Here is a 26,727-nt window from a genome sequence, read left to right as displayed (position 1 = left end):
TTGACTTAATTGTTTTGTGAATCGGCAGCTTTGACCTAAATCTCTGACATCAACAAGAACAGTCTACGATTTATGAGCCAAAATCTGTGCATTATAAAGGTAACAAAAAAAGATGATCACATGCACCATATTACACAAGCTGCACGTGAGATCTTTCAACCATCTTTGACTCGTGAAAAACAAATGTGTGGCTCACACATGTTACATTATTATCAGAGGAGTAAGGTCAGTGACAGAGCTTGTGGGTTGCATCAGGGTTGAGTTCTGTAATGATCCTTGGATGCACGGAATGAAACAGTTAAATTCACACTTCCAGGTCAGTTAAAAACAGAAGGAAAGTATGAAAACACAGTGGTCGTCTGTTATGTGCTCCCACTAGTTTACATCAACTGTTTTGATTCATGCTGCGTCACAGCCATTGACCCTCCACAGGAAAAATAAGCCTGCATATTCTGTCACTGCTTCTATAAACACTGGGGTGTCCTGGAAATACGAATGTGTCTGTCATCACAGCAGCGGTGGGTTGAAAAGCACCGGCCAGTATGTACAATATGCTACTGTATCCTCAGGGCTAAGTATGAGATAAGGGTGGAAAATGTTTTTGGTGTTATCACAGCGGATGGTGCTAAGTCTGGGTGTGGTTGTAAATTGACGCTTCTCTCTAGATTTTGCGGAGTGTCAGGTTTCGGATGTTCTGCGTGTTCAGGTGTTTCAAACCAGCCCTCTGGAGACACCTGAAGAGCTGTCAATGTGTCGCTTTTATCGCAACCCCAACTCTGATGAGGGGGGATTAATTGTGAATTCCTTACCGTCAAATCACTCAACAAAACTGTCAAGTAGATGGGATGCTGGAATAACTGAGAAAGAGGACAAGTCACAAAAGACAGAACAAGGGGAGGGCTGGGCATTGTTGTGTGTGTGAATCTGTTCAATGACAGATGCCTGTTCGAATGGAGTGTCGATATTATTCTGTCTGCAGACAAAATAACATTCCAGAAACGGCAGATCAGGGGGATTTCTTGCTTTTTTTAAGCCTGTTGGCTGCTAATCCAGACTGACTGACCGGCCTTGGTCATTTACTAGATGACTAGAAACCTCAATGAATTTAGGCACTAATGGACGCCAGTGTATTAAAACACTGGGTCTGTTTTCTGGCTTGCTCTCATTCTGAAGAGAATATATTTGTGTCGTTAAAGACAAATTATAAACAGCAATAAATTGGTGAAAGAAAGAGCTTGAAGTTAACACAGCCTCAGAGATACTGTGTGTGTGAGATATTGCCATAGCTGTGTGTGTATGTATGTGTGTATGTGTGTGTGTGTGTGTGTGTGTGTGTGTGTGTGTGTGTGTGTGTGTGTGTGTGTGTGTGTGTGTGTGTGTGTGTGTATGAACGTTTCCACTTAGAGACTGGTGATTTGTTTTAAACAGTGCTGTGAGGATACTACTCTGCTCCTTTGTGAGTAATGTTGTGGATAAGATAAGGTGAGACACTTCCTCAGTCTGGTCTGTGTCAAGGAAATAGTCCAATGTGTCATTCACAGCACCTAAAACAGAACTTCCCCTCTGAAAAACAAGGATTGAGCTCCCTCCTTTGTTTGTAAGAATGAGTCTGTATACGCTTGAGTGTCATATTTATTGTACGTGGTTATAAATAACATTATCTTTGTACATGAATATATTAATTCATATTTGAATTGAGAACGGGTGTTCTGTTTCCTGAGCTGTGTGGTGGGCTTTGGTCCAACTCTCCAAAAAATAAAACAAAAAATAAATGAAAGCCCGCTGTACGAGACGCAACTTTTAAATGTAATTGACTTTGAGTGAATGGAATTGGCCTTTTTTAGCTTTTCATTACTGACTTAAAACAAAAATAAGTGGTTGAGGTAAATCATGTGTGTAATCATATTTTAACAAGCTTTTCTAACTGTTTTCCATTAAAAGAAAAATCTTATCATAACTGGAACTCACTGTGGAACCAAAGATGAGGACGAGGCAGAGCTTTTCCCTCTCTTTTGTAGTACAGGACTGAATCCATTTGCTGTGTTTTGAAGCGGACACGCATCGATCGATACCTTGATATAGCAAATTGGTTTCCAAATTTGCCATACTTGAAGTATGAGATGGAGAAGAACAGTCCAATTTTATACAATCAAGATAAACTGCAGTGACTTGTCTTGCTGTTTTTAAAGTCAACAACAGTGCTCATAAGACCAGTATAACATAATGGCTTTAACTTATTTAGAAATAATGTAGACTTTCATTTCTGTAGCGTGGGAGGTTGTCTGGAAAATAACTTGAGAACGAGTACATTGATATCTGTTTGTGACGTATTGGGCCGTGTTTACAGGGGAATGGGTTGAGACCCCTTTTTGAGTGGGAGACAGATATTTGGCTGTAGCTCGGGGCTGGAAAGATAAAAGGCGTTGGACTGGTATCCAGGCTATGATACTGTACGGATGACACTGAGGGTGGGAGGGACAGGTCTGAGTCTGGGCCCTGGGGATGTAATTACAGCGTAAAGTGATCCTGAGTGGGATTTTAAGGTGGGCGAATACAGAGCATAGGTAGTGTAGTATGTTTCTGGCTCTGTGTTAAACTACTCAACAGTTCATCTGTAAGTATTTAGAGAGAGAGAGAGAGTATTTGCTTAAAACAAGACTAAAGTCATTAGCTCATATGAACTTTGGACACTATTTCCAAATGTTTCCCTTTCACACATGTAGCACCCAAGAGGAGATTGTCCCTGTTAGAAGCATTGTCACTTACTGGAGCAGTCTCCGTTTGGATTAGGCAAGTAGAGTGTGCAGGGGGCACGATATGACGCAGATTACACCGCAGTCGTGTAGCCGGTTTGTAATTAGGTAATAAAGTGTCGTGCATTCGCCCTTACAAATAGAAGTTTCTGAATCTCGTCGTCTCAACATTTTTGTTGCCATCGTCGTCAAAATGACCCTTCTTCTACACCCTCAGTCAGATGCTTGTTTTGCCGCGACATAGGCTAAACATTATCATCACGGCCTCTTGCTTGCAGTGAATTCTCAGGACAACGAGGGGCTCTATTCACACGCGAGCTCAATCGGACATTACACAGGCTTTGTACTGGCAGGGTAAAGCAGCGCTGTGAGGCTGTGCTTTGAGCTAAATGCTAACAATGACAATGCTAAGAGGCTGGTATTATTATCAGCAGGTATAGTGTTATACATGTTCACCATCTTAGTTTATCATGTTAGCATGATAACATGTGCTAATTAGAGGCTGAGGTTGATGGGAATGTCCTTTATTTTGCAGGTATTTGGTCATTTTGTCCTGATGATGGTGCTACGTGAAAAGTCAGGGGTCAAAAAAACCTCATGGTGGCTTCTCAAAATGTATTTTTAGTCATGTTACCTCTCCAACTGATCAATGCCACTTAGTCATTACTGACATACATTGACATATTTGAAAGCACTTGTTTTTTATACTTTCCAAAACACTACAATTAAAGATATGCTTTTCCTGCTTAGTGTGGTGTATGAAGTGTGGTTTAGGTGTGTGTGTGTGTGTGAATGGTGGTCTCATGAGTCGATTTCTCCACTGCTTACATAAAGCTGTGACCTTAACCTTTTCACTGTTTATGGATATTTACAAAAGACTCCAGTGTAAACGTTAAGCTTTAGGAAGCTACGGAGATCTTTGAACTAGGTGTGACTGAACTGTGTTCTGCACGAGGTCTTCATGCCTAAACACAGGCCTGTTTCATGCAAAACATTGACTTTTACTGGATCTTGTAAACGGACCTGACCCTCTGGTGCCTTTTTTCTCACACACAACATAAATGATTTTAAGCCAGTTAAAGGGCTGCACAGATTCCCATGACACAAAGTCTTATGGGGTGCCAGTATTGTTTGATTTATGTCCTGAATGGTTGTTTATGGAGCTATATATCTCACTCACTGTGTATATTTTATACAGTAAACAAAATACAATATGTCTTTCTTCAGGTTGTAAGTACAGGAAATGGATATCAGGTATCCCGCTTTGATAAGACAGCATGCCCTCTCACATACTCTGGGTTGAACTCCGAGCTGTCCAACGTCTGTTATGTCATCACTCTCAGAGAGCTTTTGCAGCACATCAAAATCCCATGAATAGAATATTGGCATATTAAAGATGTGAGCACAACTTCACAAGGATCCATATTGTCAAACAGTGGAAAAATTGCTGGATGCAAAGCAATCAGTAGAGGTATAATAATCCACACAGCTTACTGTTGTGTGCAATGCATCATGCAAAGTTTATGGTTTGATCAGATCTGACAGCTGGAGCGCTGCAGAGTTTCACAATTGCCTTCAGTATTTTCTAAAAGGATACAGTTAAATGATTAAAGTGTTTCAACAAAGTGGAATTTTACCAGTAAAGAAAAGATTATTCCCATGTGGAATGACGGCAGAGCAGACTTGCCTTTTCCTTTTCCTGTGTATGCTCTTTGTTAGCCAGCAAGTGTTGGCCACAGAGGTCAATGTTGTCTGTGAAGATCATCGTACGAAATAACAACCTGCAGGGATTGCTTTCTTTAAATGAACTTAACTTTAAACCCTTTGTTACCCTACAATAAGCTTGTTGTTTTCTAAAAGTCCTCACCCAGAGACATCATTGTTTGCATAAGAATGGTTGACAAAGATGTTAATGCCACCACCACAGCTAACGAGTCTGCTAGAAGAACTACTATCCAAAAGCTTCTTACGAAAAATGAAGAACCTGTTGGATAATCAGATATCAAAGATAGGAATGTATTGGATATAGCTAATCTATCATCCCAATCATCATAACTATGTGTTTTTATGTGCAAATTAATGTGTGCGTGTGTGTGTGTGTGCGTGTGCGTGTGCGTATGTGTGTCACTCACATGCAAGTGTGCATTCGAGTGCCCCCTCCAGAGAGCTGTCAGTGCTGCTGTGATGTTCTCCATGTCCAGAATGGAAGACAGCCTGAGCGCTATGGATGGAGAAATAATCACCATGTTCACACGTGCGTGCAACTTTGCATTTGTCTGCACACGTGCAGAGGCCGGTGAGAGGCTTGAGGTGAATCAACTCATGACGATGGCAAAATCGAATAAAATCATAAACCTTAAGGAGTTTTCAATCTATCCCAGATGATTGACCTGACTCCACGTTGCAGAAAGTAAAGCAGAAAGTAAAGCAGAGATAAGCATTGTAAAAAGCTGCTAAACTTTAGACCTTGTTGAGAATGGAGTGGATGCTATGTGTTTTTAGTTAATGCTAATACTGTTTGAACATTGAGGTGTTTTTATTCTTTTCTGTGAATATCTGAAAACTGAAATATATTTTTGACATATCAGTCAAATATACTATATGTCTGAGAGCCAGAGTCAGTCAGTGAGCCAAAAGCAACACAGATATTGCTTTTTATCAGTAACGTCCACACATTGTAGATTGTAAATGACTCAACAGGCTCCACTACTGTGCGGGGTCTTTATATAAACATTCCAAAAGGTCTCACTGCTTACAGACTTTATGGTGACTTGCACCATATGTAGTGAAGCTGTAGGAGAGGAAAGCTGAGATACTGATAACAGTTTGCAGTTGTAAAGATAAAAAGATGGACTTTGGGAAGTTATCTGTCTACATTAGTGGTGAAGGTAAAGATGTTATGCTACCTCATACAATTTCCTTTCCAATTTCTTAATGGATCCATATTTTGTAATCACATTATTCTGTTTTGAATAGTATATTATATATTATATAAATAATTAACACAAATTGAAGCATCATGAGAAGGTTGCCAAGACATGCTAAATATAAGAAGGTAAGGTGATTAGGTGATGAAATCAGATTAAAGAGGCAAAGAGATCCCAAGAACTGTTTTAAAAACTTGTGTTGGCTAGGTGAGCAAGTGCTTGCAGGAAAGAAACTCACTTAATATTTAAAAATATATTTTTTAGGCATAAAATAAAATAAAGGATCTATCAAAACATGTAATTGGTGGTAGCCTATTCATGTTGAATATATTGCACATCACAAACTTCTAGATTACATTTGTGAATGCTATTTGACTTGAAATAGCAAAAAAGTATTGAATATTGAGAAGCAAACATTCAGTTTCTGCTGTGCAACAGATTCATGACATTTAACGGTCTGTTAAGGTATACAGTGACATGTGTCATTAAATCCATGTGGTGAGCTCGGATGATCCCATGTGAATACATACTAAAACAGGCTCTGAAGTTATATCTATGAAGTTAGCCTGCAAGGTGTAATTGACATAAGCGCCCAAAACAAACAGGACAAATCAAAGGCAGTTGGCTAAGATGGAGCCTGTAATCAGCTTTAGATGTTGTCCCTGAGGACTTACCTGTCCTTTAATTCATGCTGTGTTAGGAAGCAAGAAAAATGAAAGGTCAGTTTGCTTGTGCGTATTTGAATAGGCACATATGACAAACAAACTAAATCCTCCTGTATGAGTAACCAAACAAAGGTTATTCTCTACTCCCGGAAAGCTTTTGTTCGCAAAGGACAAAGATTTTCAAATTTTTTGCTAAGAAACTATCCATCACTGAAACACTGAGATTGCATGCACGGTACGTTTCTCCACCAAGCAGGTTGGCACAGGAGAGATACATCATCAGGGTGTATCTTGCAGTTTTGTTTGTTTTTAAAGGTTTTCATCTGTCAGCTGCGGAATCCCGCTATAACGCACTGAGATCATCATCTTCACTCCTAGCAACCCACACACACACACACACACACACACACACACACACACACACACACACACACACACACACACACACACACACACACACACACACACAGGATATGTCACGATAATGGGAGTGTCATTTGGCAAGTGTATACCTGCTCTTAACTCAAAATGGAAAACAGCTAACAAAGGAATGCGCATCTGTTCAACAGAGGTGACATTGACCGAGGTTTCACTTATCTGACTAAATTGACTTATCCATCTGGGCCCATTTAAAGGGCCACCATGTGATTTTTCCAATGGAGTTCCCCCAAAAGGTATTGGGGGTTATTAAGGTTTAATTTAGTTCAATATTTTTGCTTTGGTCTTTGATCTTTCCAACAGATAATTAATAACTTGGGTGTCAATCCAAAGACGTTTGTCCATTCTCAGAGCCTTCAAAAGACACAACTAATATTTAGCCTAATGTTCTTTAACTCATCAGGTTATAGATGATTGCATTTGACATTGCAGAAATTGTCATGGGTTTCATCCTCCTCCAACTGACTTGCAAGCACTTCTTTAAATCATACATGGGGGAAGCTTTTAAGTAAGCTGTATGTTGAAATCAATTTTCTATAGGGACTAAATGGAATGAAGCAATTGCATGTGGGATCGAGGGAAGGATATGAGTAATTTCATATGTTCCATGTTGCTTGTTTATGATATAGCCTTATCACACTATTCCCATCCTAACACTTTGACCTGCACTTCCACCACGAAAGTGTGGATGTTTAGGTTGATGATGTCTAGAAAAGCCCTCTTTGCCGCGTAGGCAATGCGATAAATCATCATTAGGTACCATCAACATGGAAGGGAATGTTTGTTGGTGAAGCATCAGACTTCCATATGGACACCGACTACACGTTATGTGGAGATGTATTGTTAAAATTTAGTTTCCACACAAAAAACTGCCATAGACTAAACAGTCACCCCACTGCTCCAGTTGTTACATGTAGAGAGTGATGGATCTTTAAATTGGTTGTGACACTTCTAGATATCGTAGACTATCAGAGCTTAGTGGTGGAGGTCACTGTGAGCCTGCTTTGAGAGACAGTAGAAAAGGGGAGGCAATAGGATCAAGCAGAGACTGCACAATGGGTACATTGTTTTTTTTTCTAGGAAGGAAAGTGTGTTTGAGGAAACCACTGAAACCAAAGAAGCCAGAGGGGACTCAAGAAGAGAAAGAAACGGTATTGTGAAAACTGACTCACAAGCTCGACAGTTTATCATTAAAATATATCAGCACAGTGTAGAAACACCAGAACAGAAGCATGAATTGTGCTACTAATTATGAAAATGCGGTATAAAAGTGTTTCCTCGTTTGAGAAATAAGTAGTGTTCCGCTACTTAAGGCAAGCAGCTGATTTGTTCCCCAATGAGACAAAGTTTGTTAGCTTGATTGCATTTACCCCAAATCCCTATAAAGAGATACACATAAACATTTCCCAAAAATGTCCCAAGAGGAATGTGGGTTAGTATTACACAACACACTCTAATACTCTTATGAAAGAGGTCACATGTTCTTCTGTTATGTGAGAAACACATTCACAAAATGACACTGTACAGGACACTACCAGCAATTAGATTACTAAAAGAAGTATTGAAACTATGATGACATGACAAAGCTGCAGAACATTCAGTGCTAGCTTCATGTGACACGTGTTACATTACGTAACTCATTTACTTATGAGGACCGATTATCTTTGAGACTGGAGTTTGAACTCAAATATATAAGGAATCGTTTAGATATACTGTCAGTCTGCAGGGAACAAGCATTACTGTTGCCACTCTTTAGCATGGGTAAGTGAATTTCAGGAATATTATCAAGTTGTGGATAGAATCAAACAATATTTTCTAAAGATAAAATCATTTGTACATTCACATATGTTTTAACAGCAGAAACTGTATCTTTGTACTGTTTTTACCTGACACAAAATCCATACATTTGTTAATCACATTTCTCCTAGATAATATGAAACTGAAGAAGTCTCTCATCTTACTAAATCTCTCTCTTACATTCCAGGAACCATGCCATTGCATCATGTGTGTGGAATATTTGTATTTATCAGTGTATGTCTGATTTCCTTCACACCACCTTGTGATGGAGGAAACATTCTGGTGTTCCCTGTGGACGGCAGCCACTGGATCAATATGAAGATCCTGCTGGAAGAACTTCATGCCAGGGGACACAGCATCAGTGTGATGAGGGCCTCCACCAGCTGGTACATCCCAGAAAAGTCTCCTCTCTACACATCCATTACCATTGAAGTCAATGAAGGTATTGAGAACTTCTTTGATGTGTACCTAAAGGAGAATATGCGGGTACGTCATTATGGATTATGTATTAAGACCCATGTGGTCATTTAGTCATTCCAGTATTAATATGATCACTATCTCACCACTTTTGTTTTTTGTTTTCACAATTCTTCAGGCGCAGAGAGAGGGGGCTTCAGCACTTACTTTCTTTAAACTCACCAAGGATTTCCTTTCTATGATTGCTAAAGCTCATTTAATCTGGGTTGATACCCTCCCTCAAATCTTTGATGATGAAAATATGGTCAAAAGCTTAATGGATGCCAAATTTGATCTTGTTCTCACTGACCCAGCTATAGCAGCAGGGGTCATACTAGCCAAGTATCTCAAACTGCCCTTGGTGCTCAATGTTCGCTGGATCACCAGCGGAGAAGGCCACTTTGCTATAGCCCCCTCACCAACGTCTTATATCCCAGTGCCAGGATCAGGTTTAACGAACAAAATGAATTTCATCCAGAGGGTCAAGAACATGCTTTTCTACGGCATTATAGTGTTCCAGCAGAAATTCATGGTGGGGCCATACTATGATGCCATGTGTGAGAAATACATCGAGGGTGGATGTGACATCATCTCGCTTCTTCAGGAAGCAGACATTTGGCTGTTCAGGTCAGATTTTGTCTTTGAATTCCCTCGGCCCACAATGCCAAATGTCATCTACATAGGAGGGTTTCAGTGCAAACCAGCCCAACCACTGCCAGCAGACCTGGAGGAGTTTGTTCAGAGTGCTGGGGAGCACGGATTCATAATTATGACTCTGGGAACTTTGGTGAATGCTTTGCCCAAAGAGGTGCAGAGGGAAAAAGAGAGAGAGGTAAGTTGGAAAAGAGGAGAAGAAGGGGAAAAAATGAGAGGGGTAAAGGAGTGAAAAGGAAAGGAAAGATATATAAATAATGATATAAACCTGTCTTTAATGTAATTTTTCAAATATATATATATATATATACTGTATATATAATATACATATACATATATATATATATATATATATATATAATATATATACATATATATATATATATATAAACATATATATATATAATATATATATATATATATATATATATATATATAATATATATATATATATATATATATATAATAAAACAATAATACAAATCTTTAAAAATAAACCGATTCCTCTTCAATAATAAATAAACTCCCCTTTGATAATAAACAAACTCCTCGTCGATAACAGCAAAATGTGTATGAAGATAAAAATAAACTAAATAGCCTGCGGGCATTAGGTTATTGTTCTTACACAAATTGTACTAAAATCTGCCCTGATGCAGGTAACCTATTGGAAAGGGGTTTTTTAATATTCCGTCCAGCTAGGTTTCAGAAAGCACAAAAATCATCCTCAATCAGAAAAGTTAGGATATGAAGTCTCAAAAGACCCTAAAGATTTCTCCTTCTTCTTTCTGGCTGAAAATATCTGCTGAAATGAGGTCTGCATTAAGTTGAGGATGTATCAGCTTTTGAATCAGCTTCAACAGAAACATTTTCTTAGTCTTTCACTTATTTTATAATTTCTGCTTCTGAGTGATGACTTTTTAATGGGACAGTATTTATATGAGTTGTAAAGAGATGATAGCTGACAGATGTGTGGTTGTGTCAGAGGTTTTCAAATCTTTGGACTGAGGTCCCATGAAACGTGGCCTTGTCCGGTAATCAGAGCCAGACTCTGTCTGTCTTTCAAACAAAGTCTTTAAGAGATTTATGCTTAAAACTGTGGCTGCTTTGCCTTGTAAGTATATACTACTACAAAAATATATATGTTGCGGATAATAGATGATTACACCTATTATCTAAACTAAAAATAATATAATGATGCAATTTATAATTGTGTGTGTGTGTGTGTGCGTATATAGTGGTTGTGTATTCTCCATGGTTTTATGACCACTTGTGCAGTCATAAAATGGTCCTGTCGATTAAAACTACAACTTCTTGGAATTTAAATCAGTGCCATTATAATTTAAACATGTTAATAAAAACTGCATATCAATATGAGGAATAGTTTGTTTGCTTTACCAAGAAATCGTACACAAGTACAACATTTGTATCCCCACCCCGCCCCTCCCCCCTCCTCGAGGTCCAGACCTTGAGCTCTTTCTTCCATGTCTTGTGCCTAAGAATACGACTTCATCTCTCCTATGTTACCCAATACATCAATGCATCCAATCTGTGTGAAAGTGCTCTGGACTCAGGCCAGCTGAATGAACAACATCCAAGAGTCCTCTATGGTCTCTGACCATGTTATGCTTTGACAGCCTGATTACCTCATCCCCAAAGGAGCTGATTAAATATGCCAAGAGGTCCAAGTGGACTTAAGCAACAGTGAGAGTGGATAATCAGAGGAACAAAGAAGAGAACTGTGGAAGACACCTGTATGGAGAAATGACATGCATGTAATAAGCATGCGGCAGCAGGTTGGACTTCTCTTTTGGAACAAATGCTATGGAACAAAGGCAGTCATGTCGTTTATAATCCCCACTAATGATACATGTATTGTATGATCATGACAGATTCAAAACTTGGCTTTTAGTCATTGGTTAGTGATAGTAGTCTTACCCGTTTCATGATAGTGTGTAGTTGTGATGATCCTCTCTGTAAAGTCACATAAGAAGTTTTAAGTTGTGGCAGATGCAATAATATTCACACATCATGCAGTGACAGTGGATGATAAATAAACTTACTGATGAAGGTGAGTGGGATCTCCTCATAAGAATACCCAGAAATATACTAAAGAAAAAAAAAAGCATAACAAAATTAGATATATAAGACACAAAATAATATAACATTCTTTTTGATCTATGCACATTCAGACAATGTGTGTTTTCTCTTTATCTACCTTTATCTGGATGTACCTAATAAGCTTCTTCAGGATGACCAGGAGGTCCTGGCGGCCCACAGGAAGGTCTGTAAGTAATATACATCATCAAAAGAACATAACTTAATGCATCCCAGCACAGAGAGCACTTTGCATGATTGTATAATAAAGTCTGCTGTTCTCACCCGCAGGATAGAGAACATTCTTCACCACATGGATCACACCATTTGTCGCCATCAGATCGCTGTCTGGCACATTCACAGAGTTCACGTGAATAGAATTGTTTACCTGGAAAATCATGAAGAAAAAACAACGTATTTTTCAAGGGTATCAATAAACTAGTTCATTCAACCTCCCCCGAAACAAAATGACTGTGCTGAGACACTTTTATTTAAAAAGGGTTTCACATAAGAGGTTTTGAGGTCAGATTTAATTGGAATCCCAGGCAGTGTGCTCCGTTATTGGAAGTGAGATCTGGGAATTCCATTCATGATTAATTTCTTGCAATTTACGGTGGAGGTGACTGGAGGTGGCCACGCTGAGTCAGTAAGGGATAGGTTTCACTTCTCCTCTGCCTGCCCTCTCCGCTTCTCAACCCCCGAAATGAGGCACATCACGACAGTTTTTAAAAACCTAACCACATGTTTCATGAATCAATGTCCCCTCTTTTTGGTGAAGTATCTCAAACAATCTTTCCTGTGTCCACTAAGGAGGTGACTGATAACCTGATCAGCATGACAGGAGAGAGAGGGAAGGGTAATTTCAGTTCATAGATGAAATGATAATATAAAGCCGACATGAAGGCTGCTGAGCAAGAGCAGACAGAGAACAATGGCAGGTGGAGGGCATGCGAGGGAGGTGGGGAGTGGTGGGTGAATAACGACAGTGGGTGTTGATGGAAATGAGCCAGGTTTTAAAACTTCTGGCCTTTCTCCAGTGATACCCAGCTTTGAAGTAATAGATTAGCACTGGCTCTTTGATGTTATTGTTTAAATGAGAATGTGGGGAAAGATTGGGTTTAAGACTCACAACGGAGGCTTTGAGAAAAGGAAGAAAGAAATGTGTGGTAATTTTAAACTTGATTATAGAATACAAATATGCTCTTAAATAAATCAACACGTGGATACATTCTACTTTGCTTAATTTTAAATTAAGATCAGATAAGGTTTTATTGATCCCCAGAGGGGAAATTAAATATTCAATGTCCTACATTTCCCAGAGTGCCTTTTTTTTCCAAGCAAAAGTTTTTTCTTGATGCGTTGTCTTTCGTGAACAGATGCATCTGTTGGACAGAAATCGTTTTTCCTTCAAAGGGTTTACCCCTGTGTGATTGTTCAATGACAGATTCAGGAAAATATTGTATTTTTCATTCTGAAGACACAAATACACACTCAAATGATAGCTGATTGTACATACAGACATAACTTGCAGGTTTCTGCCCTGGAGGGTTTTGAGCAGATTCGTAACTCCTCCCTCTAATCCTCCATTGATGAAGATGCCATTGCTGAAGTGGTACAACAGAATCATCCTCAAAGCATTCAGATCACCTGTCAATTACAGCAAAAAGGCAAACATGATTTACATACCAGAAAGTAGAACTAGCATTCCTCATATTTGTTCCCTTCATCAATGCCTTATATAACTTTGAATCAGAAAAAAGCTTGACAGCAATTCCCAATCTTCAAAAGGGAGATGCATGAAAGGATTTGGATGTGTGTTAATTTCAGTGGAGTACTCACTTTTGAGCAGAGCAAAGTCCTCTCTACTGAGACTATCAAAGGCCTCGTCAGTCGGTGCAAAGATGGTGTACGAGCCTTCCTGCTTCAGCAGATCAGTCAAACCTGCTGTCTCCATCAGCGCCAGGAAAATCCTACATTTGTTTGTTTTTTAAAAGGAAATGCACTTAATCAACATACAGTACAGTATTGTAGGAGTTAAATGAAGCCTACACTTTTTGTCAATTTCAGTTTTTCGTCATGGTGAACTACAGTGTTTCAGTATGCACATACTAAAGCCAGTCAGGATTTCAACTTTCTCCACCAGGAAAAGAACAGCTCTGGCTGTAATGGCACACTGAGTCTTGTGCTGTGATCAGATTATTTGTCATGTTTGGTGCCAAAAACCGGGAGGGTTTTGCTCATTTTAGACAGGAGGATTATGGTTTTAGTAATATGATATTATGGAGTTTGGGTTGTGTGGTCCCATTGATTCACACATCTGCTTCCTCAGTGATTCATCATCATCAGCCTCTACTGGTGCAAAAATCTGTCATAGAGCCAGAACATGTGAAAGGTGTATGAAGCATTGCTATTAACATTTGCTAATTTTACTGTCAGGAAAACAAATCTATTAAAAACCCCAAACAAACAATGATTAATAATGAATGTAAAAACATGTACAGCAAAAAAATACATCAAATAAGATGTAGTTCTTACTTGAACTGTCCGTTATCAATCAGGAGCTTATAGATGGTTTTCTCGGCCGGTTTGATGATGGACCTTATAACATGGAGGGCACTTTTGCTTCCCTCTTTGCTGCCTCGCACCATACATGCGTTTTCAATGCACACAGCCTAACAAAGAAAGAACAATGCAGGACAGAGTTACATGTCTAAAAGTTCCTGTCCAAATCTGGTAACTATTTAGCTTAGGGGAGGGGGACTGTTATACTGTCATGTTTGATTGCAATCAATCAAAAAGAAGAATTCAAAGGTTTCTGTGAGGAAATAAAACCCAGCTGTTAATATTGTTTGAACCACCAGAAACACACTTCATATGACAAAAGAGTTGGACTAATTTACACTTCAGGAATTATGTTATATTGCATTTTCTCACAGTTGAAAGACAGCACAATCATGTTAACACTTGGTAAGGGGCCTCGTAATGGCTTTCAGATTTCCAATATGGAAGCCGACGCTCTCCAGCATCTTATTTATGTTATTTTCCTGTTCCTTCCTGACTATTTAATGCAACAATACACACACACAAACACACACATATAGTTCTCACAGTGCGGTAAATGAAGACTCTGAGCAGTTTGCCAGCCAGTGTTTCGAGCAGCTGTCCATTATAGAGCTCACTCAGTGTAACTTTCAGCCTCAAGATGTGGTTTTCCAAAATGAATCTCAGCAGGCTCTGGTCCGTTGACATCACCTCATCTGACAAACACAGAGAAAAGTTTGGGATTAAAAAGGATTTAGATGCCAGCCCTGATAAATCATTTCCTTCTGTGTGTGCCTAAAAGAAAGTCCTTAGTTGTGAAAAGTATAAACATTATTTTGCATATTTTTGACCTTTCTTTTACATCCTTGCTCCCATAAGACTTGTTTGGAGATCAACTCACGAGTGAAGGCAGCGTTGACGGGAGCAAGGAGAGTGTACTCTGTCTTTGGGCCCAAGGCAGCGGCTAAACCCAATTCGGATACCAATTCGTTGAAAGTGCTCAGGGAGTCTCCCATCAGCTCAATCCCTTCCTTGGCTGATTATGAAACACATAAACATGAGATGTTTGTGGTCAAAGAAAAAGCAATTTAGCCAAATGATTTCAACAAGTATTTGCTGAGGGAGAAAATTCCAGATGTGTTTTACCTGAGTCAGGGATGAGCACCTGGTCGATTAAGTGAATGACGCCATTGGTGGTGACAAGGTCCTTCTTCAGCACCATCTTGATTCCATTGACCGTCAGACTGTCGCCATCACAGCCGATTTCTATGGTGCTGCCCTCTTCGGTCTCAAACACAGACCCTGCCATGATTGCTTCAGAACACTGGGCACTGTTCAACAGGTGGTAATTCACCAGAGCTGAGTAGGTGAGTCAAAGTGTGAGAAAGATAGAGGGTGAGAAAGTCGCTGATAAGATTGCACACTTTTATAGACTTTGTGCGTTGCTTCTAGTTATATTTGTAACCTGGTTACCCGATCCAAGGTTTAGAGTTGCAGTAATTACTCAAAACCCTGCCAAACCCAGAAAATTCAAACACAAGTGGTGTTGCACTGCAGGCCAAATTACTCTTCGGCACAAATTTTTCCTTGTATCATCTTTACTTTGGAGGCTGTTCTTCCATGGTTGGTCAGCAAAGCCTGTTTTCCAAGTGTCTGAGAATTTATCTGAGGTTATATTGTGTCCCCAGAGGTAGCACTCACTGAGGACACCGCAAACTGGCTTCATACTAATAGACAGTCCTGCCACGCCAGTGACTCAGCATATAAGCAGATAAGCTGCCACTGTGGAGACATGAGTTTCCTGCTTTCATTGTGTGGTCTGTGGACATGCTTTTGTGTGTGAGCGTGTGTCTACTCCTTTACTCCTGAGAATTTGATGGGTATCTAAGTTTAGACATGCTTTTGAGAGGAATTTGCCAAATGGGTTTGGAAAAAGGTTTCACTAGTTTAGTTTTGACAACCTGATTGAAGTTCACTTCAGGTCAAATGAATGCTAGATGTTAAATGATCAATAACATCAACCAGAATTAAAGTCTGTAGCAATGCAAGCGGCTCTGTGATGCTGTGAACATGCCCTGCCATCATAGTTTAGCGTTAAAATGCTATAATTGGCTCTTTAGCACTAAACATGAAATATAGATGAGGCTAGTGCAAATTAAAAATTGTCTGGGGATCTCAAAAGTTATTACAATTAATCCTGAAGGTGACATACATGTCTGCACCAAATGTTATAGCTCTCCATTCAATACTTTTCACTATTTCACTAAAATACTAACCTTCTGTTGGTGCTAAGAGATCCCCAAACTCATCATCTGGGAATCGTAAATGTCTGTTCAAAATGTTGTGACAATCTAACCGGTTGATGTTAAGATATTTGCCTGGATGAGTGAAAACTTGACCATGGACGTCTGCACTATATTTCATGGCGATCCATCCAACAGTTGTACTTCAGTCGGGACCAAATCGGTGAACCGACCGTCTGACAAGCCTACATTGGCTACAGCACTCTAAATCTCTGCACACCAAAATCAACCAAAGCATGGATATGTTTGTAGTTTATGCCATCATTAGTGTATCACATGTACCTGCAATAACAGCCTTGTCTCCCATGATACGCTCCAGGTAGCCTGGCTTCAATTTGTCAAAGGCATCATTAGTGGGAGCAAACAGAGTAAAGTGGCCAGGCTGGTCCAGCTTGTCCATCAAACCAGAAGTTATTGCCGCATCCTGGGTAACAAGAAGACAATTTATCCCACATGTAACAGTTTGTCATACTGAGCGATACTAAATTGGTTCAAACATTTTGCCAGCAGCATAGAGTTTCTAATTTATACCGTTTTTTTTACACACATTCCACTTCAAGCACATTAGTCAAATGTAATTTTGGCTTTGTAAGACATTTTCAGCTTAGAGTGCGGTTTATTTTACATACTCTAAAGCTTGAGAGCTCATCGTCGACATCCAGGACTTCCTTGATGTTGTTGTTGACACTGGAGATGACCCGATCAAGGACGTGCACCACACCATTTGTGGACACCTGATTACCATGGATGATCCTGGCACAGTTCACTGTCACAATCTTCACAGAAAGGAAATGTTATATTAGGCCAAGGCCATCATTGGGTAAGTCCTTTATTCATGCATGCATTACAACACTGTGCATAAACTGACCCCATTTGAGTAGTGGTTGATGTAGAGCCCCAGTTTATTGTACATGGAAGTGACAGTCATGTCGTTCTTCAAGTCTTTGGTCAAAAGACGACGGTTCACCATGTGGTAGTGAAGAGCGTTGTACAGCTCGATGTTCACGTTGCTCACCAGTGCAGACCGTACACTCTGGGGAAATCACAACAATAGTTAAAGGGGCAATAAGTGTGAGTAATTACTGCATGTATTTGTATTCTGATGGAAAAGTTTGAATCCTCAAGTCTACTTACAGATTCCACCTGATCCCAGGCATCATTGCTTGGTGCAAACATGGTGAAAGAGCCTTTGCCTTCAATTTCCTCTCTCAGCTTGGAAATGTCAGAGTATTGCTGTGTTGCCGTAGCCTTTACGAGCCCCAGCGTACCATAGACATGGTCAATGGGAGCCACTAGGGGGGAAGGGAGAGGAATTGTTTGTTCTCAAAAACAGACTATAGTGCAAGTGAATTAAAATGTTGAGTTGACCAGAAAAAAAGAGCAGAAAAGGGCTGTGGTGAGAGCCACCTACCTGCAGGGCATCCTTTCATGCCCTCCAGCTTAATGTACCCAGGACAGCATTCATATAGGACGATGCTACAACAAAAAAACACACAGATATGTTAGACCTGTAATACAGTAGATTAGCAGATCTTTAAAAACATAAATTAAGAATAATTATGCACAGAATATAAAAAATAATGATTTGTATGGTGTTGGAAGACATACAGTCAAAGAGCTGTGGATTAAATGATTCACTGTTTTTGCAAAAGCAAAAAAAAAAAGAGAAGAAAATATATGAAGAATGCAATGTGAATGTACTGCAAGTTGAGAAAGCAGAAGAAGCTTGCCAGATCAACAAAGCAGAATTCAGAGGAAGAAAAACAGCGTCTGGAGCTGTAATGGGAGAGAATGACGAGCGCTCGCATTGAGAATGGTGAGGACATTTGAGAAAGGAAAGCACGGCTGCACAAAGAGGGGATCTTAGTCATCAAATAAAAAATCCATAATTGGGCAAAGCACATTTAAACGTCAGAGCAGAAGAAGTGTCAGTGCAAGAAAACATCCACAAAAGCCAGGAAGTTAAGGAGAATAAAAAAAGACAAGAAAAACACCATTAACATGAAAGCGGTTCATTAAACACTTCGACAAGAAAACTGGCAGCACAACTTCCAGCAGGCCAATCACACATAACAGCTGGACTGGACCCAGAAAGAATAAGCTTGAGACACTTTCCAGCCAATATCATTTCCAATAGGTTATATCATGCAACAGCAATAAAACCAGCAAATAAGAAAGAAAGAAATCCCCAAAAGGAGATTAGTAAACACGCCTCTAGCTCAACAGCTCCAAACTATTTTCAAGATTATTATCAAATAGAATATGAAAAAAAGGAGCACTTCAACGGGCATAGTCTCAGGAAGATAAGGGCAGCTACCCCGTTGCAAAGGAAATCTGAACTTTTCAGTACTGACATTCTTAGATACTGTAAGAATGTTAACGTGTCTGCTGCCCCCCTGCACTTTATCTTGGCCATGAATCTAATGCAGCCTCCAAGAAAAACACAATCTTGATATACAGTCGACTTCTTGTGAGCATGCAATGGATTTAGATTTTAGGGCGGAAGAAATAGCTTATGAAAATTTGTGAAAACATATTTCAAAGAAGTAGTAACATCCTGGCAGGAAGCTAAGTGGATCTGCTAACACTAAGCACACCAAAGGAGCTGTGCAGCCGACCCATGAGCCTCAATCAGTCATAAGGTTTACAGTAAATCCAGTTGCACTTTTTTGCAATGTTATGAATGACAGAATGAGGTTTCACAAAACCGACAGTGTGAGCCACACAAAAGTATTCTGTAAAATGCAGGGTTCATGGAGGAACAAAACATGTTAAGTTTTACTGAAAATTAACCAAAGATGGTAATCAAACATTCAGACATTTCATTGGAACGTATCCCAAGCCAACACAAGATGCAAAAAAACCAACAGTGAGTCAACAATGATCCACCAGAGAAACAGCAATGGAGTTCTTAAATGCCGGAATAAGTTTAATTGGGGTTTAACCCCCAATGACTTCATGGCTTCCAGTTGGAGCTTTGGGTGTGTTTGCTAAAGAGGTTTACTAAGAGTTGGGAGTTTTAAGGTTTCCTGTTTTCCCATGGGAACACTATACGTCTATATGAACTCTGTGCCTTTTTTCTAAACAAATAACTGTTTGTTTTCCTTCCAGAAATTAACAGTAGTGATGCATTATGCAAGAGCAAAGCAACATCACTCACTTTCTCCGTTCAACTCCCTCACATGACTCATATGCTTTTGCTAACCTTCTCTAATCCACTTTCATCAGCATTTGTGTGTTTATGGAAATGTGTGCCATGATACTGAACGATTCGAATTTGCTACTTTTGTGCACACAGCCATGTAGCTATATACTGCAATCATTCTATGTGTTGGCGTTTATTGTGATACTGTAAGATACATAAATATCCATGCACAGCTGGCTGTCAGGAAGGTATGAAGTCATTGCTCCCAGGCTGAGCTCTGACAGGATAATGGATGCATTATAGACCAGAGACAGAACTAGCCAGCTCAATGCAAACCAGGCCTCTGGCAGTGTCACCAGATGAACCAGCTCAATGAGGCTTCCAGATGAGCAGATGTGCACACACACACAAACACACACACACTCTCTCTCTCTCTCTCTCTCTCTCTCTCTCTCTCTCTCTCTCTCTCTCTCTCTCTCTCTCTCTCTCTCTCTCTCTCACACACACACACACACACACACAGACACAGACATACTAGGTGGGGTTGTCTGGCATCAGATACCGCTACAGTTTTTTTACTTTTATGTAATTAACAGTCAACAGTGTCTCTTGAGTCCTCATCAAGCGTTTTTTGTTCTCTCTCTGCAGTTCCTGAATACTGTGCAAACGCTTTCCTTTTTTTATACAGGGGAATGGAGTTTACCACTTCACTCACATTAGAAGACTGGACCACATTAAGTACTTGTCCTCTGCTCCCTGCATGCTGTGTCGCAACCTACAGTACATCACTTTGAAGAAAATCGCTTCCACCTGAACCTCCAGCAGCACCCTTTAATTAAATGCTCTTGGCGGAATTAATACATCCCCATGGGATTATTTAACTCCTGAGTAGAGTTTAAAATAACACATGTTGAATCCACACCAACATAATTGGTTATTTGTTATAGTGGTTTCTAAGAGATTCAGTCCAGGTAGTACTTAAGCTGCTGCACCCTTAAGACTTGTTTAAACACGAGCTGTTTGGCACACCAACCTGCAATGTACACCGAAACAACCAAGTAGCCATACTGTAGACTCAAATACCCTTTCCTAATCTCTCATCAACACCAAATCCAACTCAGACATAATCACAGCTGGGTGGATTTCCTCCACTGCTGCCGAACAATGTCCTCACTGTGACCACAGACAGAGGGAGAGAGAGAAGCAAGATTTTGCTGGCTTGGCTTTTCATTTTTTGTCCATTTCTGTTGTATTTTTTTGATATTGCTATTTTACTAATTGGTATTTTCTTGCTGATGGAACATTTGAATACTGCAGTATGTATATGTAATTGATGGTTGATACGGTCCCATACATAATAAACGTTTCTCTGTTTCACTCTCACTTTGCTAAAAGTCAAAACAGTGATGATACATTATTTACAATTAATTTAAGTAATTGTTGTTGGTTGTCTCTGAAGGCAGACATTTTTACATTTAACATGATTAAAACATTTTTTTTGACAAAGCGTATCATTTACCATTGCAAAGATACCTTCCTGCTATATAATACAAAAAAGGACATGATAATGTATCATGAGGGATGTTAAATGATCTTGTCTTTTTATTTATTTATTGCTAGATGGTTCCATTTAATATTATCTCAGTAGAATCTATCGCTGTACGTGTTCGTAAAGAATTACTCACTTATGAACTTAATACATTCTCTCTTTCTTCTTCTTATTTTCAGGCTTATCCTAACACAGCCACAGGTGTAACAGAGTGAATGACTGAAAGAATGTGTGTGTGTGTGTGTGTGTGTGTGTGTGTGTGTGTGTGTGTGTGTGTGTGTGTGTGTGTGTGTGTGTGTGTGTGTGTGTGTGTGTGCACGTATGTTCTTGTACTGTATTTGCATGTGTGTGTACAGCTCCAGCCGAGCCTTACACTCCATCAACACTTCAGCGGCTACATTTCAAATATTTTGCTCTATTATCTACTCATTCAGCACGTCGAGTCCCAAACATTACACTGACCTAAATCCAACATGCCCTCTGATGTTATATGTCCTGCAGAAGTTCAAATATCCAAAACCATTCATGCACTCAACTATTTTGCATGCAAAATATGCTGCAGCTTTGGTCTGCTCTATTTGTATAAGAAAACCATAATGTCCTTAAAAATGTCTGAATTTGATTTGAATAGTTATTAATCATCATGTAACAAGGTAAATCTCCCCGTTGTGGGACTAATAAAGGATTTCTGATTCATCAGCGTGACCTGTATCTTTTTTTTATGAGAAGAAAGTGAGACAGCTAGGTGACTTGAGGAAACGGAAAGAGCTTGTGGTTCCAGAAAACTGGGTTCATACAGAGCTGACCTCAGCTGGTAATAAAAAGGGGGCCAGGTAACAGGTGAGGAGGTCAGCGCAGGGGTGCAATCCCCATGTACAGAAACGTTCACAGGGTACTTCTGAAAATTCTGAAATACTCCTGTCTATGTGCAAGATGTGCAGAACCTGGGTAAGGTCTTTTGGGTTTAGTGAAAGTAGCATTAATAATTACAATTAAAAAAAGATAAAAACATGTAGCAATTACATCCATGCAATCTCATGGTACAGACTCACGCCTTCTTTCCACAGATGGAGCCTTTGTACCAGTTCCTACATGTGCTGAAGTATTTCTTTTTAGTCCCCTCGACCTGCTGCAGAGCGCACACATGGGGTCTGTAAGAGAAGGAAGGTGTGGGGGGGGGGGGGGGGGGGGGGGGTGAGGGAGTTACAAAGAAAGTGAGAAGCAGAGGTAGAAAGGGGAAGGTGAGGGGTGGAAGAGGGGAGAAAGACAGGTAAGGTGAAAAAGGAAGAACAATTGAGAAAAATGTCATTTATACACACTAAAGTGCTTCTTAACCATGAACACTCTCACTGCATTTGAAGATCCTCCTAATTAGAAGCTTGTACTTGAAACCCTAATTTTGTTTGATCTTCCTAAAACCTATTTTCAGAAAACAATACATTTCAATTATTAACAAATTACACTCAATCAATCTCAAAGGGCAAATTGGGGACATTAATTACAGCAGAGGAGTGAATGAATGTGAGAGAGAATATTGACTTTTCCATGGCATTTTCATCAATGTGGCTGACCTGCTTATCAAATCATGATCAAGTGCTCTCTGTTAATAAAACCACCTTAAAACATAGCACTGATATACAATCTGTCATACATAGCACATACAGAGTGTACATAACAGAAGTTTTTCAATATCTGCTAAATTAGAAAATAAAAAAGCTGCTACATTTCTTTAAGTTTGGCATGTCTCCCCTCACACAGTCTTTCTAAACTTCCCTCCATCCCTCCCCCACGTCCCGTCTACTTACCCTTCTTTCCTGGCCCGTATGCGACTGTGAGTGACTATCTTGTCATAAGCTGAAGAATCCACACTCCCTAGAGAGCAGAGTGCCACCAGCACCGAGGTCACCACTAGCAGCTGATGCATCCTGGGGTGGTATCAGTCCTCTGTACTGCAAGGGCACAAACACACACACACACACACACACCTCTTGTCTTTTAAACACACGCACACACAAACCCGCACCCCCCAAAAAATACACAGGAGATATGGTGAGAGAGGGAGAGGGTGCTTTTATACTAACTATCTAACACACACCCATACCCACCCACTCTCTTTTTTTACTCCCTCACTTTCTTTTCCATACCATTACGTCCTGCTCTCACCCGCACACACCCTTCTCTTTAGCCAAAATCCTCCCTTCTGCTCTGATTCAAGCTTATTGCCTCCCCCTCCCTCACGCTGTTGCACATGAATTTCTCATGAATTTGTCATGAATTTCTTTACCACCATCACATCCTGGAGCACCGAGGACACCCTGAAACTCGCTCTACACTCTATAATGACAGCTTTATCTGCCAACTTTTGCTTGTCCTTTAAAGGTATAATGGATTACTCTGTAATGAGAAGGTTTTTGGCCCATGCATTTAAGATTGAGAGAGAATTTTGAGCAGGGAACACACTTGGAAAAGATGGTTAAAAACACTATTTCACACTTACACACGTATGCAGTAAGCACACCTTTAATATGTCCGTGGGACTTTTGGCAACTAAATAAGTGAATTAAATTGAATTAAGTTATTTTAATAGGCTAGCAAATAAAGCTATAAATCAAATTCAAATGCCTGTGGTGATAGCTACATAAATGATAGGTTTACACTTTGCTTGACAGACTCCTAACTATATATTTTTTATCATCCATCCCCTGGGATATTACTTTTCTCTTCATTACTTTCACAATTTAGATTCATCATTTCCTCCCCTGTACTCCCCTTTACGCTGCTGCTTCTCTTTTCCCTTCATCCTCCCTGCTGTCATAGTCGTCGTTCATCAGCTTCTTCCCAGGTCCCAACTTTTCCCTGCAGCTGTCTCCCCCTTGTCCTGCTGTAGCCAGATCTGATGCAGCTTCAAACGGAAAATCCATCATAACAAAAAGTTCCCTGGAAGTCATCATGTACAGTCTTGACTTGTGAACACGAACAGGTATGCTTCTAAACTGGAAACATGTAGTTATGGACTCTCTTGATGATGTTGATTCACTGAATGAAGAGTTACATTTTATGGTTTACTCCACAAATGGGAACACAGACAGAGTGCACCCAGGTACATGTGTGGCACTATCAATGCATATGATGCAGTAAAGCTGGGATGTTTTTAATCAAAAATAATAAACATATATTATGTGATCGGCAGAACGACAAAAGTAGATTTTCTTCTAACTGAAATCACTTTTTTTTTTTAACCCACAGTACATCACAGATGTGCTCACTCTTTATGAACTCGCATGACCCCTCTTATCCCAGGGAGGACGGCAGCATGGTGGAGGCTGAGACGTCTCCAACAAGGCCTCCTCCCTTCAGAGACCACTTCCTGTCTATACTATATTAGCATTCAAGACAAACTTTACAGCCTGGGGACACACATATTCAGCCTAGCCTGCAATTTACAGTAATTTAAACCTTGTTCCCTCTCCTGCTTGAGTATCCTCTGAGGTCCCCCAACCCACATAAACTGAAAAACAGACACCAAAACACCTACACTAAATGATGGATTACCAATTAGATTCTAGTTAAAAGTAAATTGAATGCCTAATTTTCCCTAGTCTCTGCTGTGTCAGCTTTCCATCCTCTAAGACGAAGCTTTAAGAGGAATTTAAATCATGTTGAGCCCCGTATGTCACCCTATTGTTGCCCACAGGATGCACTATACTCCTCTCCAGGTTGCAGGTGGTTGTTTTGGAACTGAGATCCTGCAGAGAGATATTGGCAGAGAGGAAGCAGGAAGCAGGAACTCCATCCTATAATGACATCTCCCCCTAGTGGAAAGGAATTGTCAGTGCAGCCATGTGCAAACACAACGTTTTTTAAAATGGGATTAACACATGTAACAAAAGGAAAAACAACATTTTGCATTGATCTATTTTGTCTCACAAGGACTAGTCAACATTTGTATAGCCCGTCTGCATTTATATACTTTTGTATGTTTTGGGGACAAAAGAAAAAATGTGTGATGTCTTGTGGATTCTCTCTTTCCTTTGGGAATTTGTGAGGAATCACATTCATATGTGCGTGTTAAAGGGAAATCTAGGTTTAGAACCAATGAGTTTAGTCATAATTGAAAGTCACACATCAATAGATTTAACTAATACTATTACACAATGCTTATATTACTGAATAAGATTCAAGCATGGCTAATTTGAGCCCTATCTATTGATGTGTTTCTGCATCTGTGACATGCTGGTTCAGAGTGTCTGGCAGATCCATCACAGACCCAGGAGCATTTTAGCGCAGCCTTTTGATCACACATGGAGCACAGTTTCATCATCTGTTGAATATTTAATCTCTTTTTCACTCGCTTTTTCATTTGTCTGCCGATTGAACTTCAATCATAAGATCAGTTCAGACAAAACTAAAATGTCCGGCCAGTAAGAAAAGCACAGCAAAGTTTTTCTTCTATGCACACGTTTTTTAACAGTGTGACTGCGTTCTGTTGTAAACAGTAGGAACAATGTTGTAAAGTTGTTGGAACATTATATTTCTGCCAGGCTTTACTTCTTATTCTTTGTACAGGAGAACATTACTTCTTTGTATTTCACAACCCCTTTTTCCACTTACAGAAAGTCACTAGGAATGGTTTGGCTTCCTGGATTAAACAGCACATTCACACGCACAACACTCATCTCTGAAAGAGGAAACAAAAGCCACAGCAAATAAGTCACTTTCACTGTGAGGTATAAAACTCTTTGCAAATGTCTGGAACCTGCTGATTAGCGGCTAGCACGAAATGTAACAAAAAATGAGGCCTGAACCATTAATGCAACACACGCACCAGAGATTGTTGCTGGTCCAATCCCCTGCTCCTGTAGACCTTGAGCAAGACTCCCAAATCACTGCAATATAATCTAATGATGAGATTTTATTAATGCTGCTCATAGGACCATAAAAGAGGAAATGATCAGTTTCCCGAAATAACAACTGATGAATTTATAAATATTTCCGGCTTTTCTAACTGATGCTGTGCCCATGAAGAATTTATAGTCTTAAAAAAAAACTGTTCTGATTATCTTGGGCCTGTAACTCATTATTTTTCTCCAAAACCACACTTATCTTGAAGCTCTGCCCCATCCTTCATTATGAATGTATGTGTTTTTAATTTGGAGCCTTGGAAGTAGAGTAAACCTTGTGGAGTGTCATTTTTTTGTTCTAAATGAGAGCATAAGCAATGTTAATGACTGAGGGATTGTCAACTGGCCAACAACATATAATGTAGAAGATGCATGTCAACTTTTAACCCATTTACAGTCCGTGTATGCAGGCATCATCTTTAATGGCAGCTTACTGGAGTAACGTGACCTGATGATTACGTCAGGGTGCTATCTTGTACTATTAGGTTACTGGCTTTGAAACTC

The 26,727-nt window shown here is 39.7% G+C and overlaps 2 protein-coding genes across 2 annotated transcripts; one reads left to right on the top strand and one right to left on the bottom strand.

Moving 5' to 3' along the window:
• The first annotated feature begins 8,772 nt into the window (after window positions 1-8,772).
• On the top strand, window positions 8,773-11,357 carry LOC115018774 (UDP-glucuronosyltransferase 1-2-like). Its single transcript, XM_029447981.1, has 3 exons — window positions 8,773-9,066; window positions 9,176-9,868; window positions 11,325-11,357. The coding sequence occupies exons 1-3, from the start codon at window positions 8,773-8,775 to the stop codon at window positions 11,355-11,357; spliced, it is 1,020 nt and encodes a 339-aa protein (XP_029303841.1).
• A 242-nt stretch (window positions 11,358-11,599) lies between these two features.
• Window positions 11,600-23,363, bottom strand: LOC115018770 (periostin-like). The gene is made up of 17 exons (XM_029447978.1): window positions 23,128-23,363; window positions 22,375-22,473; window positions 18,040-18,104; window positions 17,763-17,920; window positions 17,497-17,661; window positions 17,258-17,404; window positions 16,911-17,052; window positions 15,472-15,684; window positions 15,227-15,361; window positions 14,893-15,041; window positions 14,320-14,456; window positions 13,624-13,754; window positions 13,301-13,431; window positions 12,070-12,172; window positions 11,906-11,973; window positions 11,751-11,796; window positions 11,600-11,661 (listed from the first exon to the last, which is right to left on the bottom strand). The coding sequence occupies exons 1-17, from the start codon at window positions 23,244-23,246 to the stop codon at window positions 11,600-11,602; spliced, it is 2,070 nt and encodes a 689-aa protein (XP_029303838.1). The 5' UTR covers window positions 23,247-23,363.
• Between the last annotated feature and the right edge of the window lie 3,364 nt (window positions 23,364-26,727).

The sequence above is a fragment of the Cottoperca gobio genome, chromosome 14, assembly GCF_900634415.1.
Source record: "Cottoperca gobio chromosome 14, fCotGob3.1, whole genome shotgun sequence".
NCBI classification, from domain to species: Eukaryota; Metazoa; Chordata; class Actinopteri; order Perciformes; family Bovichtidae; genus Cottoperca; species Cottoperca gobio.
The sequence above is the reverse complement of the archived record's forward strand: the minus strand, read 5'-3'. Positions and strand labels throughout refer to the sequence as shown.

What these genes read in the sequence shown, in the direction of transcription:
- LOC115018774 (XM_029447981.1), top strand. Translation starts at nt 8,773, where the DNA reads ATGCCATTGCATCATGTGTGTGGAATATTTGTATTTATCAGTGTATGT. An exon ending in ACCTAAAGGAGAATATGCGG is followed by an intron (nt 9,067 to 9,175) that starts GTACGTCATTAT and finishes ACAATTCTTCAG; the next exon opens with GCGCAGAGAGAGGGGGCTTC. An exon ending in AGAGGGAAAAAGAGAGAGAG is followed by an intron (nt 9,869 to 11,324) that starts GTAAGTTGGAAA and finishes ATGCTTTGACAG; the next exon opens with CCTGATTACCTCATCCCCAA.
- LOC115018770 (XM_029447978.1), bottom strand. Translation starts at nt 23,246, where the DNA reads ATGCATCAGCTGCTAGTGGTGACCTCGGTGCTGGTGGCACTCTGCTCT. An exon ending in ATACGGGCCAGGAAAGAAGG is followed by an intron (nt 22,474 to 23,127) that starts GTAAGTAGACGG and finishes CTTCTCTTACAG; the next exon opens with ACCCCATGTGTGCGCTCTGC. An exon ending in ATGAGCTCTCAAGCTTTAGA is followed by an intron (nt 17,053 to 17,257) that starts GTATGTAAAATA and finishes CTTGTTACCCAG; the next exon opens with GATGCGGCAATAACTTCTGG.